General features: G+C 40.5%; 1 protein-coding gene across 1 annotated transcript; it reads right to left on the minus strand.

Annotated features, from left to right (window-relative positions):
- Positions 1-97: 97 nt before the first annotated feature.
- Positions 98-14,345, minus strand: LOC103375555 (VPS10 domain-containing receptor SorCS2-like). Its single transcript, XM_008305863.1, has 15 exons — positions 14,329-14,345; positions 11,855-11,975; positions 11,458-11,591; positions 10,934-11,053; positions 9,830-10,001; positions 9,561-9,747; positions 8,042-8,175; positions 7,334-7,457; positions 6,351-6,463; positions 6,012-6,134; positions 5,785-5,884; positions 5,646-5,693; positions 5,117-5,219; positions 3,690-3,838; positions 98-2,320 (listed from the first exon to the last, which is right to left on the minus strand). The coding sequence occupies exons 1-15, from the start codon at positions 14,343-14,345 to the stop codon at positions 2,256-2,258; spliced, it is 1,710 nt and encodes a 569-aa protein (XP_008304085.1). The 3' UTR covers positions 98-2,255.
- Between the last annotated feature and the right edge of the window lie 2,748 nt (positions 14,346-17,093).

Genomic DNA, 17,093 nt, shown 5'->3' on the forward strand with positions numbered 1-17,093 from the left:
AGTGAGGATTATAGATAATGGATATCTCTGGCTGCCGGTACCAGTAGAACCAGTCCAGGCTGATGCCTGAGATGACAACATGTAAACCATACATGCATACAAGTTATGGGAGTGATTTATTCCAGGATGCAGGTTGAGTGCACTACGCTTCCTGAAGAGGACACACAATTGTTTTTAATAGCAAAATCAAGAGATCAAACAAACCAGCAGAAAGAAGAAAACAACAAAAGTAAAAACAGCGTGGTCAAAATTACACTGACGGTGCCATCATCTGTGAAACTCCTTGACTATTACATTGGAATATCATAATCCCCACTTCCCCTTTCGTTGGAGGGGACATCGATACAATGACGACACATCACTAGAAAACTAAGAACAAGTTGAACATGAGCAGAATATGTACAAAAGATGAATTAAGGTGTAAACCAGAGCGAGTGAATCTGCTGTATCAAATACAGGATGAACAGAAGGGTGATCTTGACGAAAATGGTAGCATTGGTAGTCTTGTAAAGGCCTTTCAGCCAAAGGCCTTTTCATTCAGTCTGTAGAATTGCTCAGCTGCCATCCGGTGCGTGGCGACAGCAACTGCTTACATCATTAGTGCAATCGAACAAATGAAAAGACTTCAGCAAAGAGGCAACAGAAACACTAACCAGTGTTTACACGTACTGGGGAAAAAACCGACAGGTGTATCAAAAATATCCATATACATAGTCGTCACTGTGTGGCTGTGAGTATCTTTATAAGACAATGAAACTGCTTCCAGTTGACAATGAAGACCGTGAAATATTCCTACTCATGAGATTACACTGAAAATATCGAAAATGTGCGAAGCAGGCAAAGATGAAACTGGAAACAGTTCTGCAAATTTAGGAAACTCAGTGGCAGATCATTCCAGGAAAACAGAAGAAAAAAGAAAAAGAAAAAGAAAAAAGAAAAAGCCATGTATTTTGGTAGTAGTGTAAAACACTCACACACATGTCAAAGGGAATATGTACAAAGTGGAGATCACTGTTTCTATTTACACATTTACATACATCAAACCAAACCTTTAAGGAGACATGATTCCAACGTGGGCTACGCCTAATATAGGCTGATACAGTAAAATATATCAACTACACCTTCCCTCCATGACGGCAACCTTTGTCTCCAGGGGAACGAGTCTGCTTTGACCCAGAAAATTGAGGTGGGTGGGGGTAGGGGAGGAGGAGGAGGAGGAGGAGAAAGGGCCGTGCAGATTTTTAGAAATAACTCGACTTGACAACTGGTAATGTCACTGAGCAGATCCACATCTGCTGTTTGAGGCACCATGGGACAGACAAACGTGGTACTGATTAGAAACACCGAACTTCTGTAACTTTGTGACTTTTTCAACAGGATGTGAACGTTTGAAAGATGACCAAAAAGCTGCGTGTACATACAGTAGCTAAGCTCTCCAAGTACCTGCGAGTGGAAAAATTGAAGAAAGTGCAACACCGCCCTCCTGTGTTTGCATGCGTACACTCTTCATATGCAAATTCACGAGGGTTTTCATATCATATCCTACATTCCATTATTATTATTGCCTTTGAAAAGAGAGTGGTAGAGTGGTAACTGTGGGGGGAAAAAGAAAGAAAATAAAATAGGGGGAAGGAGGAAAAACACTTTATTCTGACTTCACTATCTTAATGTAACCTACCTTTAGTGCTCAGAAATCATCTTAGCACACCTGCTACCTTGAGTGTCTACATGCTAAGATGGCTCAACCCTCTCTGACTGGGAGTCGGTGCAGTGATTGCTGATTCTATATGTGTTAAGACAGACAATGTACGCACAGATTTATTGTTTTTTTTTTCTTATAAAACACTGATGAGCGATCAAGACCTCCATCCTTGCTGGGGTGTCCAAGGCTGGTGTGAAAAGTGAACAGGGTGGAAAGGGGGGCGTCCAATGATGAAAAATACAACCCTCGGTAAAAAGAAAGAAACACCCTAGCAGGAAGAGACTGAGTGGGGGAGGAAAAAAAATAGAGACGTCCCTCCACCAGACTCACGGAAAAAAAAGAAACAACAACGAAACAAGTCGCACAAAAAGCTGGAGCAGAAGGGTTGAAGAGGCCATGGAGTGGAGGTGAAGTGTCCGAGGAGGAGGAGGAGGAAGGAAGGAAGAGAAGGAAAAGGAGAGGAGAGAGAGGGAGGAAGGCAAAGTGGAGTCCCTGTGCTCGTTAGCCGGCTCGGCTAGGCTGGGCTAGCTCATCAGCGTTGCCATGGTAGCCATCAGCTGGTCAGGTAACTGTGCAGTTCTCTGGAGTTGATGCTCAGGACCACACCTGAATGGTTGCCTGGCAACAAGGCGGAAGAAGAAACAGGACAAAAGGCAAGCAAATGAGTCATGGTAAAGGACAGAGAAAAAACAACAACAACAAAAACAATTTATGAAAAGCTGCAGTTCAGTGTTGCTAAAGGAGCCCTGTGGAGTTTTCTTATCAAAATACAGTTTGTTTTTCGTAATGAATTTTCTTCTTTATTCAGTGTTTGGCATCTGCATTATATACATACTCAGATTTCTTTGGTGAAATGAATATCGGGTCCTTAAATGGAGCCCATGCTATGACGTTTTTTAGATTTTCTCAGGTACTTTATGTTTAGGTTAAATCTTACATATAAAAGCATGAGCCCCTAAATTTTGCTCCTCTTATATTGCGTGACCACTCTGGTGTTTACACTGGCTGAGCGTGATTAGAACAATGCTTCCCTCTCCTGGACAAACATGGCCGATTCGTTTGTTATTCTGAAAATATCTGTGGTGACAAAAAAAGAAGCCATGCAGCCGTTAAGTCTGGCTTCATTTGAGATCAACAACGGTTTATTCAAAAGGTTTTCGGGAGTTTCCAGAGGCAGACGGCGACAACTCGTTTTGCATGAAGTAGGCTAGACCTCAGCTTTATGCAAATCACTCAGGTAGACTGCCAAATAGATATATTTACTATATATTAAGCGTATAAACCTCAATCAGACACAATGGTAAAATGCCACTTACATACCAATGCAGCAGTGTTACCAATCAGCAACATGATAAATGAAATCACTTTTTTTTGGAATAGCTGCAGTTGAAACCTCCACAGGGTACCTTTGCACCAGCTTAGCATCCATGCAAAACGAACAACAATTCCTCAATGCTTTGCTTAAAATGTTGGTCACACCCAACGATGTAGCAATATCGTATCGTATCGTATCATATCGTATCGTATCGTATTGTATAGTATGTCTATACATGCTGCAATTAGGATTTAGTTATGAAAGTAGTTAAAACACCCTAAGAGTATAAAATAATCCATAATCCAGGACGAGGTTGTTCCTTAATTCTTTGGCAACTCAATTTTCAAACTTTTCAGTCTACGTCAATCTGATGGTCTGTTATGGCGCAATAACATGTAAGCAATGATATGATTAAATGTGCTTGTAAATGCAGGTGATGACCATAAAACGCCTCGTGACCAATCTCGGAGGCAACAGTAAAGATCTAAATAGTCACAGCAAAGATCAGAAAACTTGAGCAATAGCAGTGATAATAATAATAATAAAAAAGGGGGAAGTCCTCCAGTACCTTGGTGTGTGTTAGCTGCTGGTGTTAGTGGCTTGGGTTTTAGTAGCAGTGGTTAGTGGTAGTCCTTATAAGGGAACGGAAGGCGGGGCTACCTCCTGCGTTACCTAGAGTCTGCGAGTCCAGGTCGTCGTCAATGAACTCCTCGCCCTGGATGATGTGCTGGGTGTCCTCGCTGTGATTGACGGGGCTGGTCATCTCCTGCTCCTTCTCGTTGTGCATCTGGGCGTAGACGTTGCGGCTGCCTGGAAGCTTCCTGAAAAACAGCGGGGGATAGGCATCCTCAGTCCTAAGCCAAGGACTGTGGGATTTGGTGTTTTCGTAAGATGGGGCTGTAGTTCTGCATGTTTTAATTCAAAGTGACTTTTTGGTGGACATTGGTGTTCAGGACGCGAGGAGGTGCTGCAGGTGGGTTATTGGTGTGAAAAGAAAGCATGCAGTTATGTAAGATATACAACCAACTGGGAAGTTTCATGCAAGCTAACAGGGTAAGACGACACTGTATACTGTGAGAAATACATTTATATAAATGACATTTTCATATATTTTATTTCATGTATGAGTAAAACAAGATACAACATGATACTCAGATGCTACGCTAAGAGTCTGGTTCAAAAGATGGCGATGGTGGTTGTTTGGTTAGTTACTTTGGTTTAGGGTAAAATCAGCTGCTTTGACATGAACGTAGGTACACACACATTCATGTGGAAGCTTACTGACTTTAGGAATCCCCTTATTTTTCATCTAGCGCCACCATAAGAGAAAGGTTTCATAATCTTGTGGCATATCTCAAAATCAGCTTCATGGACTGGTGCAAACTTTGGTATCGGTGTTCACCAGTGGACACTTTTGGGAATCATCTGATTTTTCATCCAGCGTCACCATGACATCAAGGTTTTCATTACCTTGTGACATATCTCGAAATCAAATTGACTGTGTGTTTACAAAATGAGCATGTTAACAGTAGCATTTAGCTAAAATCACCGTCATTTATCAGCACATCCTTATAGTAGCTTGTTTAAACCAAGTAACAATTTCTTAATTGAATTTTCCAAAAATGCATTTTTACCTTCAGACATTGTAATATCTGAAGCTCCTTTGTCTTTATGCACGAGTTGACTATTTTATGCAGTTTCAGTTCCCTCTGAGATCATCGACGCTTCAAAATTCAGCTATAAACTTTGCTTTTTTTTTTTTTTTTTACAATACCAAGTCTTTGGATTTTGATCTATTGGGTGATGCAACAAATTCAGTGCATGTACCTTACATTTAATTAATTATATATGACATATTTTACTGTATTTTTTTTTTACAAAATCTATCTGTAGCTACAGTATCTCTACGCTCTTGAAAACAGATTACAAAACAATCGTTACTTGAGTCTAAAAACGGACTCATAAGCCAGGGAAAACATAGAGGTCATGAAGTGCAACGATAGCCCAATATTTTATCTAAAAGTAACACTAAGAAGCAGAAGAAAATGCTACAATTTCTATTTTGAAATGCCACATCTCTTTAATGTGACATAACTCACCTTTTGAACTTGTAGAGGATGAAGGAGCCAGTTGCAATGATGCTGATTAGGAAAATGACTGCTAGAGCCCAAACACCTGGACTTCCCGCTGCTCCGTGGTAGCCTGGTGTGACGATACATACACAGACGTAGCAGTGAAGAATGCATCATGTTTGTACAATCAGAGATAAAAAATTGATGAAACAGTGCTGCTATAGGCAAATCCACAGAGTACACTGAGGACGAAGAAAATCTTGAGTCAAGAACAGCAGAAGCAGAGGGACAGGAGAGGCAGAAATCGGAGACGTTCAAAACCACAAGTCTGTAAGGAAGAAGCCACCTTATATAGAAAACTCAACCATTCTGAACACAGTGATAGGTAATCAGGTGGTAAAAGCATAGCGCGACACAGGCAGGCTCAGACCGGAAAGGATTTTGAATGGTTGGAAAACAAGGAAAGGAAAAGGCACAGCAGTCAAAGCTGAAGCTAGAGTGGGGAGGCTAGATGCTTTCATACGGAAAGCTGCAGGTGTTTTGTTCATGAACGCACCATTCTCTGCCGCTGTGGTTGTTGAGTCATTAGCAATAAGACCTAGTCCTTGGGAATAAACATGCAATTATCATTCAAAAAATATTTAATGGCAGCTCTAAATGGGAAGTAATGCAGTATAGTACACGGCAAAGCGTACCTGCGTTCGGGTCAGCTAGCATCACCAGTACTTGTAGACCTCCTCGCACCACGAAGCTGACGTTGTTGTCACTGAAGGCCTGCATGATGGCTGGAATACGCTAAAGATGAGAAAATATTAACTTAAGGAAAGATACTCATATTTTATTCCTTATATCTTTGTATTCCAAGAAATGGAAGGGAAAGACTATAAACACAAAAATGTAAATATCTGCATGTATAATGTACCTTGTCTACAAACATGCTCCTCTTGGCTGGTTTGCTGTCCAGTGGGAGGACGTAGAGGTCAGCAGTGGTGGGGAGGCCTGGTTTTACCACCGTAACCAGCGACTCCTGAGGTACACCTGTGATCTGAGGTCAGACGGTCAAAGGTCATATTGGCATACCAACACCTAAGGAATGACATTTTTATTTTCCGTCTATATTATTCTGATCCATAGTAGACATCGGTACAAACAGATGTATTTTCTGTACCAGATCCATTATTTTTCTGAACATTTTTTTTTAGCATGTAGGTTGTGTTGTTGTGAAATCACTTCCTCATCATTTTGTTGTTTCACTTTGTACCTTGGCCAATATTTTGGTGACCACCTGGCCGATGTCATCTCTCCACTCTGGAATGTTTGGGTTGAAGCGGTCCAGGTTCCTGCTGAAGCTCAGGGGGACGACCTGGAAGTTATCTGAAGGAAAAGTCAACAATCATGTTTAGATTTGGAATTATGATGCAAATCTAAAAACTGTCACGGGAGTATAAAATAGTCCACAGTAAGTGAATTGTTAGCACGATGGAAGTAACTTGGTGGCATATATGACAAAGATGTACAGGAGTGTGTACAGGAAACAGGAACAATCTGAGCAGAATCATATGGTCCATGCTACTACAATCACAATCGTCTATTCTAACTGAACTGGTTCATAGTCATCATTCAGGTTTAAAGTGACATTTCTTGACTCTCCTCAAATACAAAAGCCTGCACCTTATAAATAAAACAAGCACATCTGTTTCTAACAAAGAAATCTGACATAATTCATCCTCTGACTCGCTTACCAACAACAAGAGCTGAGATCACACAATATTTTAAGGCAACAGTGGAAAAAATGTCAGGCAGCAGATTTGTCTCAGATGTGTCTGAATGAGTCATAGGCCAGGAATAGTTGTAGAAGTTTGACTTTTGCTTGAGGAATGTTGACAACTCCATCTCCTGAGATGCAGTTGAAAGCTCTTGAAACTGCCAAAGTAACATGAAGGCCTCAATAGATTTAAAAAAATAAAATAAAAAAATCCAGCTACTGCTTCTAAGGGTTAGAATAAACTGTCATGTTTAAAGATTTAAGCTTTAAGGCAATGCTTTTTTTCTTTTATGTATTGTCTGTAGGAATCAATATAGTAATTCAGTGTTTTATCTTATGGCTAATAGGTGACTACAACCTTCACCAAAACTCCATGTCACACTTGTTTATTTATTTCTGAATCTAAAGTCTTCAGTCATTATAGTTTATAGCCCAATGATAAAACAAACACATTCAGTATGAGAATGTCACTGTGTTACCATAGACTCGGACAGTCCTGGTGTCCTGCACCATGGATCGGCCGTTGGAAGCCTGGACGGTGACGGAAACTTCTCCCGTGTCTGGAAAACGAGTCAGAAGACTGTTCCGCAGAGTCAGTGTGGGCTGTGTGAGAAAGTCATAAGTTAGCTAAAGCCTGTCTGGAAGGTCTGGGAGCAGAAGCAAAATGTTCTATATATAAAAATGGATCAGATGGATGTGAAAAGTGCTGCATGTAGTGATGGACCAACAAGGAATTATCACCTGAACCTGTTTGCCTTCGCTTGATAAAACCATTTAGTCTATTTTAGCTCACTGTTTTGGTTGTCAGACCCCCAACTATGCTTTCCTTAACTTTATTTCCAGTTGCAGTGGCCATCTGTTTTCAGGAAGAACGCTGTGCTAAATCCATTGTTCCTTTTTGTACCCAGATGGCAAACAGACAATGCTAACAACTAGCAAGTGAACATTCAGCAGTTAATGAGTCCGACATTTTCCTCAGTGGTTGGTTGAGAACAAAACAGAGCTAAAAGGAGAAAAAAAAGAACTTAAATCCAAGAAGTGAATTCAACCATGACTCCAAGGGAATTCTATTATGACTGTGTGTGCTGCATTTGTAGTGTGCTTTTTTTTTTTTGCTAAACATAGGCAGCTGTAATAAAACAGTGCTAGTCAATGTTGTAAGATGACATTTGCGGTGTGTCCTTTACCCGGAGGCTGTCTCCTATCCACCAGTAAAAAACAGTCATGTTGGCCTCAGTGGGAAGAACTATGGCTGTCAGGTTGACCTCATGGTTTCTCCCAGCGATGGGAACCACTTCCAGGTGCACTTCCTGTAGAGGGGCTGCAAGAGATTAAAAACAATGTTGTTGTTCGTTAGATAAAGCCTAAATGAAGTTAATTTAAACACTATAAATTGAATATGAATGTTCTTACATTGCAGGTCAAAGTCTCACAAAAAATATTGCAAAGCTAACTAAATGTTGTATTACAGTAAAGACAGCTCAGAAGATCTTTAATGGTCAGCTTACACCAACCGCAACATTGAGACCTCTTGTCAAATATTGTGTCCCCACCGCATGATGTCAAACTAGCTCTGACACCACAAGATTAGATATCAGGCATCAAGACATTAGCGACAGATTCTTTAAGTCCTGGAAGTTGTGAGGTGCGGCATCTATAGATTAGACTTGTTTTTGCATGGAACTGAGACCTGAGGAATTTGGAAGCCAAGGTAGCACCTTGAACTCTTTGTCATGTTCCTCAAACCATCACTGAATGATATTTGAAGTGTCAGGGAGCATAATCCTGCTGAAAGAGGTGTCATCAGGAAGTACTGCTGCCATTAAAACAACACTGTTTAGGTTGGTGGTACATGTCCGTTTGGTCCATGGTCCAGTTCTGACTCTCATATGCCCATGGTAGGCACTTCCAGCATTGGTCATGGGTCAACATGGGCACTCGGATTGGTCTGCAACTCTCACAGAGAGGAAGTACCTTCTATCACAGCCAGAATTATGTTGTTTGATTTGTTGTTATTTTTTTTTTTTAACAATTTGTACTCTGGCAGATGTTTTGCTGGATTGGAAGACATGTATCAGCCTTCCACCTCCATGTGCATAATTAGGTCTGGAGCGCCCATGGACTTGTTGTAGACTCAGTGGTTATCGTAACCACTTCATATCTGGAACACCCTATAAGACCTGCTGTTTTGGAGATCCAGTCTTCTGGATTTGGCTCTTTTTGAGATCCTTAAGCTGCCAATATTTCCTGCTTCCCTACATGAAATTCAAGAACTTGCTGCTTACTTGCTGCCTCATAATCAGTGTTCTTTCCCTGTTAGGGGTTTAATAATATGGTTGATCAGTGTATACACACAAAGACAAAGCAACACTTTGAGTTTTTGAGACAGAGCCGTCAAACAAATGGCAGGAAATCATTTCTGCTCGGGAAGTAAAAAATTAAAAGCTACCACTGAAGTAAGATTCCGACCTGTCTCCTTAAACAGCAGGGGATGAGTATTTGGCAAAGTTAGACATATCAGAGATGAATGAACTGACTGCAGAAGGGTGTTTTCATCATCCTTTCCCTTAAAAGAAATACAGATCAAAGGAGTGGCAGGTTACTGACAGGTTGTGTGATATCTGATGCTGAGAACTACAGAAATCAAAAACTTCACTATCACCTGAAAAGGAAAAAAGAGAAAAAGATGGTTACTGGGAGGCTGACCTGTGACCTGGATGTACATGGTGGCTTCGTCGTGTCCTGCCATGTTCTCAGCCTTCACTGTGACCTTATAGACTCCTGGGTTTTCATAGCGGTGCTGGATGGGTTCATCTGTCACCGTCAGGTTCTGGTAAATGGCCCGAACCCCATCACCCAGGTCAACCTGGTACTTGGTGCTGCTGGTGTCGCCCTGTTGGGAAGGAACAAGGACTTTAAACTGTTTTAGATCAAATTAAGAAGGAAGAACCAACCAAAAACAACCTTTATCCTACCTGCTCCTGGTGGACAATGAATGTGATGTCATCACCTGGTGCCACAGCCAGCATCTGCCCTTTTATGCCAACCTGTAGTCCTTTAGGCGGCAACAGGGGGCAGCTGTGCTGTTTTGTGCTCTGCTGCTTGTTTAGTCCCCCGTCACATATGTTAGATATCACCTTCCTGTAGCTGAAACACAGCAGAGGATCGTACAGGTGTGAGCATGAAGGTGAAGACAGAATTCTTAAATAAATACTTTAACAATTAAGCCAACAGTAACCACATCATATGTCGGTCCTGTCAGTATTCCGATTACAATGAAATGAGGAACATTAACTTGAACGTTCAGCTTTGGAATTTCAGATTAAAAACTATTTTTAACTGATCACCTTTAACACAAATCTAAGTCCAATCCTTCATTTAAGTTTGCTGCCATGCAGGCGTTGAGAACTTTAAAGGATTCCTAATGACAGCACTATAATCGATCCATAATTGATTAATTTGTACAACAATGTGAGTACATTAGAAACTTATCCTGTGCTGTATTGCTATTTTAAGCCACAGACACATTCTGGCCACCAAGGCAGCTGCTAAATGCACCACTAGGATATTAAAACACTATCCTAGTTAATCCTGGCTTGATTTAACATACTGAATATGCGCTTGCTGGATGTTACTAAGCGTCCCCAAAGATCTCATCATGCTGCCCCTTTACTAGCTCAACCTCCCTGATGCTTTCTGCTTAGCAAACAGAGCCGCCACAGTCCGTGTGACAGCCTCCTGGTTGCTACAGCGCTGTACGGCTCTAGTACCTGGTGGCATAAGCAGATACTACAGCTGACCTACAGTACTTGAAGTGTGTATTATCTAGGAAAATGGTATCAGATTAAAAGATTGAAACTTGGTATCGGCAGATATGTAGTATTAAATTACTTGTATCAAATCAGTGGCAAAAAAAAAATATTTTGGAGGTCTCAAATCTTAATGCTGCATTAATGTTCTGGTAGTGTTATTGTCTACTCTCCATACATCTGGATGAACTGCAGTTAGATGCCTTGCCAATATTTTTCTTGATACTTCATGTCATTAAAGCCTCTTTGTGTGTGAGTGTGTTCACAGACCCAGTGCTGGACTCGTAGTTTTGTCCTAGATGACAGTCCTCGGGTGGAGAATCTGGATCGTGCCAGAAGTCAGCGAAGCAGCGTTCGCCCTCCGTGTGGGATCTCTCAAAACCATAGTCACTACAAACACAACACAGACACACAGTTCTGAAAATTGCTATATGTTCATGGAAGCAGCAACAAAATTCTGGCCTAAGAAAGTAATGGACACAGTAGAGACATTGGGGGTAATGTATTATGTAGCTGTGAATATGCTTACAGCTTCACTTTATTATATGATGCACAGAGTTTTATAGCACTTGCCAATCAGAAATGAATATTTCCCATAGTGATGTTACATCTATATAAAGACTTGTTTTCTGAAACACTATCATTATGTTCCATTGCCCACTTGGGGTTTATTCTTATTCATTCAATATATAGTTACTGGCACTCTGTGTAATCGGGTTTTAATCTACAATAATCCAAGAAAATGTCATCTGATTTGAATTCTGTTCAGTGTTTTCTAAAAATCCGTGGCTCACCAGTTGAAGTCTTTCTCGGTGCACTGGCAGGATTTGTTGGTGAGAGCAGAGATGTAGCTTTTCCCTTTGATGCAGAACGCCGTGTCCTTTCTCTTTCTGAAAGTCCGTTCCTGGCCCATAATGCACTTCTCTCCCTGAGGGTGACATAAGCACACACGAACACTTAAAATTATTGTGTGCACTACAATCGAACGCAACCCTTTACGACTGCTGTGACATAAAGTCTGCAGCTGTGACCTCAGTAATAAATGTATAATTGAATTTATTTCACCCAAAGCTGAACATTCTAAATCCCACAACAGTAGAATTTATTGTCCTGCATTGGTTCATAAAGGCATATCTAAGAAAACTTCCATGAAGCGTAAGTATGTGTCTGTATTGTGTTTGTGTGTATTACCTGCAGGTCAGTGAGCTGCCAAGACTCATAATCAGACTCAGTGCACTGACGGGGGAAAGACTGCCTGAAGTCCACTTTGACCAGCTCCCAGTCGGACCTGTAGCTGATGTGACCGAACACACTGCCAACACACAAACACACACAAGCAGCCATATATGAATATACGGTTGTTAAGCATGGAAATGAAATAAAACCCAGTCACCAGCTATCTAATGATAACGATTTAGTGAGTCCATCTTTCATATCACCGTAGAGCACTCTGAGCCTTTTCCAGCATGTAACCACGGTAACCATACACAGGGATGGTGACCTCAAAGTGCTGATTTCAACTAATTAAAAATGCAAAAATGGAAGTAAAATGACACTGACGAAACCGGACGAAAATGTTTTCAGTTTTTTGTTTATTAAAATTACACTAAATATATATATTTTTTAAATGACTAAACTGAAAATTAACAAATTAATTCCAATTTTTGTCAAAAGGCTAAATCAAAATCAGGCGCTATAAGTAATCAGAAACAGATTAAATTTAATAAAAAGGTGTGTGTCTGTTTTAAGATTCAAAAGCTAATAGAAAACTATTTCAAATGAGAAACATTCTTTCAGGCAGCATCAATGCATTTTGCTCAAAGCGACAAAAACAAACCAGTAATCCTGGACTGGAATACGACCTCCCCATTGTTTGCCACAGTCGTCCTCAAACGTATTCATACCCTCCCATTAAAGAAGGAAAAAAAAAAAGATATCACTGAAATAAGTTGAAATTGTCAAAAGTAACAATAAATAATAGTGTAATGAAAATCATGACGTTGCTTTAGAATAGTGGTTCAACAGAAATATTTACAAAAACAGCAAAAAAACCAAGCAACCAAGCATGATGGGACCCATAAACTAATATTTTGTTGAACAACTCAAGTGTTTTCTGTAACTCTCAATCAAACTTCTGCACCTGTTGACAGGTATTCTGATTTTGGCCCACTGCTCATCAGCAAAGTGCTCTAATTTGTCTGGGACAGTCTTGTGGATTTTTTTAAATTATTCTTTTCAACCACAATCAAAAGTAATGTCTTACTTCACAAAATTCAAATTCAGCAAGTTTTTAGAAAAATTATTATTACTTTTTTCAGTTTCTTTTTATTTGAGTGACTATTTTGTCTTTTCTTTAATGGAAGCGTCTGAATACATTTGAGGACGTCTGGATGTTCGTTAGTGGTCATCACAAAATCAACCAAAATAATAAGACTGGTATGTTTTGTTTTCAACCTCTAACATTTGTGTCTTTTCCAATGTAGAAAAGAAAACACGTTGTTGTGAATCATTCTGACCTTAAGAATAAAAAAAGGGTTAAAAAAATAAATGGATGGATAAAGTTCTGAGTCATTTTCAAGTGGCTTGACATGCATACATATTCCTGTTCATGTAATAGTTTTTACATGTATAAAAATAACAATGTAATACTCTGATGGTGACTACGCTGTAACATTAAAAGAAAAAAAAAGTAGAAGGTTTGCTAAGCATTTGGTAAAGTTTTTGCCACCTGTAAGGATCCGTCTGCCTCCATGGGTGTCACATAAAAGCTCTATTTTTTTAAAAATTTCCCACCAGCGTCATCTTTCCTTAGTGTAAGAAGTACATTTATTAAGCCTCATGATACTTCACACACATCTTCAGCTTGCATCGGTGTATCTACTTGTGTCTGGACTTTGTATATTAGTGCGACCTCTAAGCCATTTTATAATGCAAATAAGCATTTTTCAGCTGATTAGTGATACAGTTGTATCATTCTCTGTATATTCACCTCTTAAGTCTTCAATCCACCGTGAACCCAGCTGCTGAATGAGATCAGTGCTCCCGAATCCTTGCTTTTGAGTTTCGGAAAACCATTAGTCAGGACTGGAAAACCTCATTCAATTCCCAAATCCCCTCTTTTTGAAGACTCTGCAAGTCATCATCCATTTGTATTTGTCCAGTGGTACAACATCTGGCTCACTTTGACATCCACATGATGTCGTTTTTCAACACGGAGCAATCTTTACCTAAACTGTTCTTGCAGCATTACATGTGGATTAATTTCTCCTTTGGGAGCATAAATAAACTCCTCATGAAGAGATGAAGCTGTCTGACGGAGCTACACTTCCTCCTCCTCTCCACTAGATGGTGATGTTCTACAGGGCAACACAGGTGGTCCCATTCCTGAGAGCGGTTGTCTTTTCCTTGTGTGTCAGTCAGAGCAATTTTTCGAGGCAGACTGATGTGACTCAAGTCAGCGACTCCGACATATGTTGCTGTGCCGGTGGCGGCCTGCGATCACCTCGTTGGAGTGCAAGGCGAGCATGACTAATGCTGTCTTCACCGCCATCATTAAAGGGAAGTGATGGATGTTTCAGCTGCGGACTCACATATGCTCCCGCTCCACCTTCTCTCTCTTTTTACCTCTTTCATTCCTGTTGTTCATCAACTGCTTTGCGGTTTACCTCCACTTTTCTACCATTATCGTCTAAAAATTTCCAAAAACCTCTTGCTTCTTACAAAATGTGAGCTCTCTTAAATTGCAAAAAGTTTTTCACAGGTCAGGGTCAGATTACCTTGCGAGGGGGACCCAGAGTCAGGTACAACTGGCAAGGAACTTAACTTATGGCAGCTTAGAGTTACCCAAAGACAAATTTCTTAAACAGAAATAATTAAACAACTGCTAATGAAGAGAATCCAGTGAGATGATGAAGCTCAAATAAGGAAAACAAAAACTTGTTGGAAATATAAATATCCTGTTTACTTTCTGTATTATTTTGCAGAAAGTAACAGTTTCTGGCCTTCTTTCAGGACAAATTTTGTCAAGGCATCAAAAATCCTTCAGTAGCTCCAAGGAAAATTCTCTTATCGTCACTTTAGATGTTTCAATCTACATAAAGATTGTTTTGTTGGAGGTTTGAGCACTTGGTGCCCTGATGGTTAAAGGCTTACACCATCTGTGCTCCTGATTTATTGTCTGTAACTCCACTAATGCTTTCTAAAAAAGGCAACAAAAAAAAAAATGGGAGGAAAAAAAAAGCACATTTATCGAGACTTACATTATATTGTCCTCTTGACCATCTGCCAGTTTAGTTATGGAGCACTTTTCTTGAATAAAATGGTTTTTGGCAACAATGTCAAAACATCTGGAGTCTTTTTTTTTTTCCCCCTGTATGACTTCGATCTTCACGTCCAATGTTCAGTTTGTTACGTTTTTGACTGCTGATTTGAATAAGCAGGACCTGAACAGTGTACAGTGCTTCTTCTTTGTCCTTTGCTAAAATTACATGTGCATCAAACTTATTCACCAACAGTCATATTCCACTGTGGAGCCTTTTAAACATGACTGAGTTTGTGCAGTTAATTTTGCTGGAACCACAAGGTCCAATTTTGAATCCGACTTTTCTCTGTTCTGGAAAGTTTGACTTGAGTTGGAATTTTATTTCAAGGCATATATGTGACCCATCTGCAGTGGCATTGCGCCTTGGGCTATATCTGAGATACAGCCTGAATTATGTTAACACATGATAAAATATTGATTTTGAGTTTCTTACTTAGATCGGTCCATTTAGTCGTTTTTTACATGTAGGTAACATATATCGCTGTCAGGCGCAATGATTTCATGCAGATGGGTCACATTCCTCAGATTCCAGCATAATAACCCAAAACAACTAGACATATTTTTTTTCTCACTCATCTATCTACCCTACATGTGCTCAGCAATTTAATGACTGCACATTTTTAACTCCTATTGCTTTGTTTATACATTAATTCCCACCAGCCTCAGAGTTAATTTAGCACTTTTTTTTTTTTTTTAACTTTTGAATAGGCACTCAAGAGCCATAAGAGCTCTATTAGTGGACAAACAACACTCCAATCAGCTCAGTGAAAACAAATCAACACTCATTAACAATTCCTCTTGTTTAAAAAAAACAACAACACAACACTAAGGAGGAGAAAACAGGATCGGGAATTTGTTTGGAAGTCATTTCCAGGAGAGTTCGTGGGTGCACAACGAGATTAGAGGCAGAGATTCACTTGTTTGTGTAAGTACGCTGCTCGGGGTGCGTGGCGCAGGAAAACTTGGAGAGCCAAATGGTTTAGCGGCAGCAGAACGAGCTGGCATGATGATCTCACACAGCGGCATGTGCGGTAGAAGCCCATTGTTAGTCTGTGCAGTCTCTGATATTTGACCAGCTGTCATTAGTATGAGTGGTGGACGGGCTCTGGTCCCCCACCTGTCCTTGGTGCTAAGTCACTGCTCAAAGACTTCATTATGGGATGGCAGGCTGTGCCGTCAAAAATCGAAACTCCGTGGCAAGGAAATAGACCCTGGCTAATCTGTCAGACATGAGCTGCCCTCAACACCCCTCCTTGGCCGCCGACCCTATCTCGCTGGAGCCAGATGGGCAAAGTTTATATGTGTGTGTGTGTGTGTCAACCCAGAGGGTGTGTGTCTGACATGGCAGATACTGGTGAGTGAGTCTAAATGTTCAAGCTTCTCCCCCTCGTGTGCCTGTCTATGTGTGTGTGTGTGTGTGTGTGTGTGTGACCATCTCTTTGCCCTTCTTGGCGGATTACAGCTGGAAGCCGGCCTTATCTGTGCGCCAAGGCCTGGAGTCTGAGATGATGTGACAAGTCTCACTCCAGCTAACTTACTGATGGAGAGATTGGGAGAAAAGAGAGAGACAGACTTTGTGCCTAAAAAGATATGAACTCTTGAAGCCGAACAGTCTGGGTCTGAAGCTGCTGATGCGCTGACATTTTGTGCCAGCATTTAGGGTTCTTAATTTTGACCATTTTCATGTCAAAGAACTCGCCAGATTGAGGTTTGTGTGAGACAATGATGGCAACACTATAAGTCTAGAGCCACGTTAGCAGACTCGTAATGCTCCTGATAACACTAGAAATCAAATAAAGTCTTACTATCCTCCAATCTGATCCATTAGTAGCTTAAAAACTGCTTGTTAGGGTTTCCAGTTGGGTTTCTACAATGTTAGACGGACCATAAATCTGTCCAGCTGAAGACAATACAGGGCTTCTTCATTCTGAAGTAATCCAATTGAGGGGTTACCATCAAAAGTTTAAGTTTTGTGGCAGAGGATGATGATTTCTGGTAGTTGCATGTAGGCCTACTGTTAGGAAAAAGCTTATGACAAAGATACCCACTCAATTTGGAAAAGCCTTATGTTAGCTTTGACCTTATGAGGCCTACTCTATTTTCAGGGTA

This window comes from Stegastes partitus, unplaced genomic scaffold (genome assembly GCF_000690725.1).
Source record: "Stegastes partitus isolate 25-593 unplaced genomic scaffold, Stegastes_partitus-1.0.2 Scaffold2664, whole genome shotgun sequence".
In the NCBI taxonomy this organism is placed as follows: domain Eukaryota; kingdom Metazoa; phylum Chordata; class Actinopteri; family Pomacentridae; genus Stegastes; species Stegastes partitus.

Coding starts and splice junctions, on each gene's coding strand:
- LOC103375555 (XM_008305863.1), bottom strand. Junction 7,458..8,041: donor GGATAGGAGACAGCCTCCGG/GTAAAGGACACA, acceptor TTTCTCACACAG/CCCACACTGACTCTGCGGAA. Junction 6,135..6,350: donor TCACCAAAATATTGGCCAAG/GTACAAAGTGAA, acceptor GTCTGACCTCAG/ATCACAGGTGTACCTCAGGA.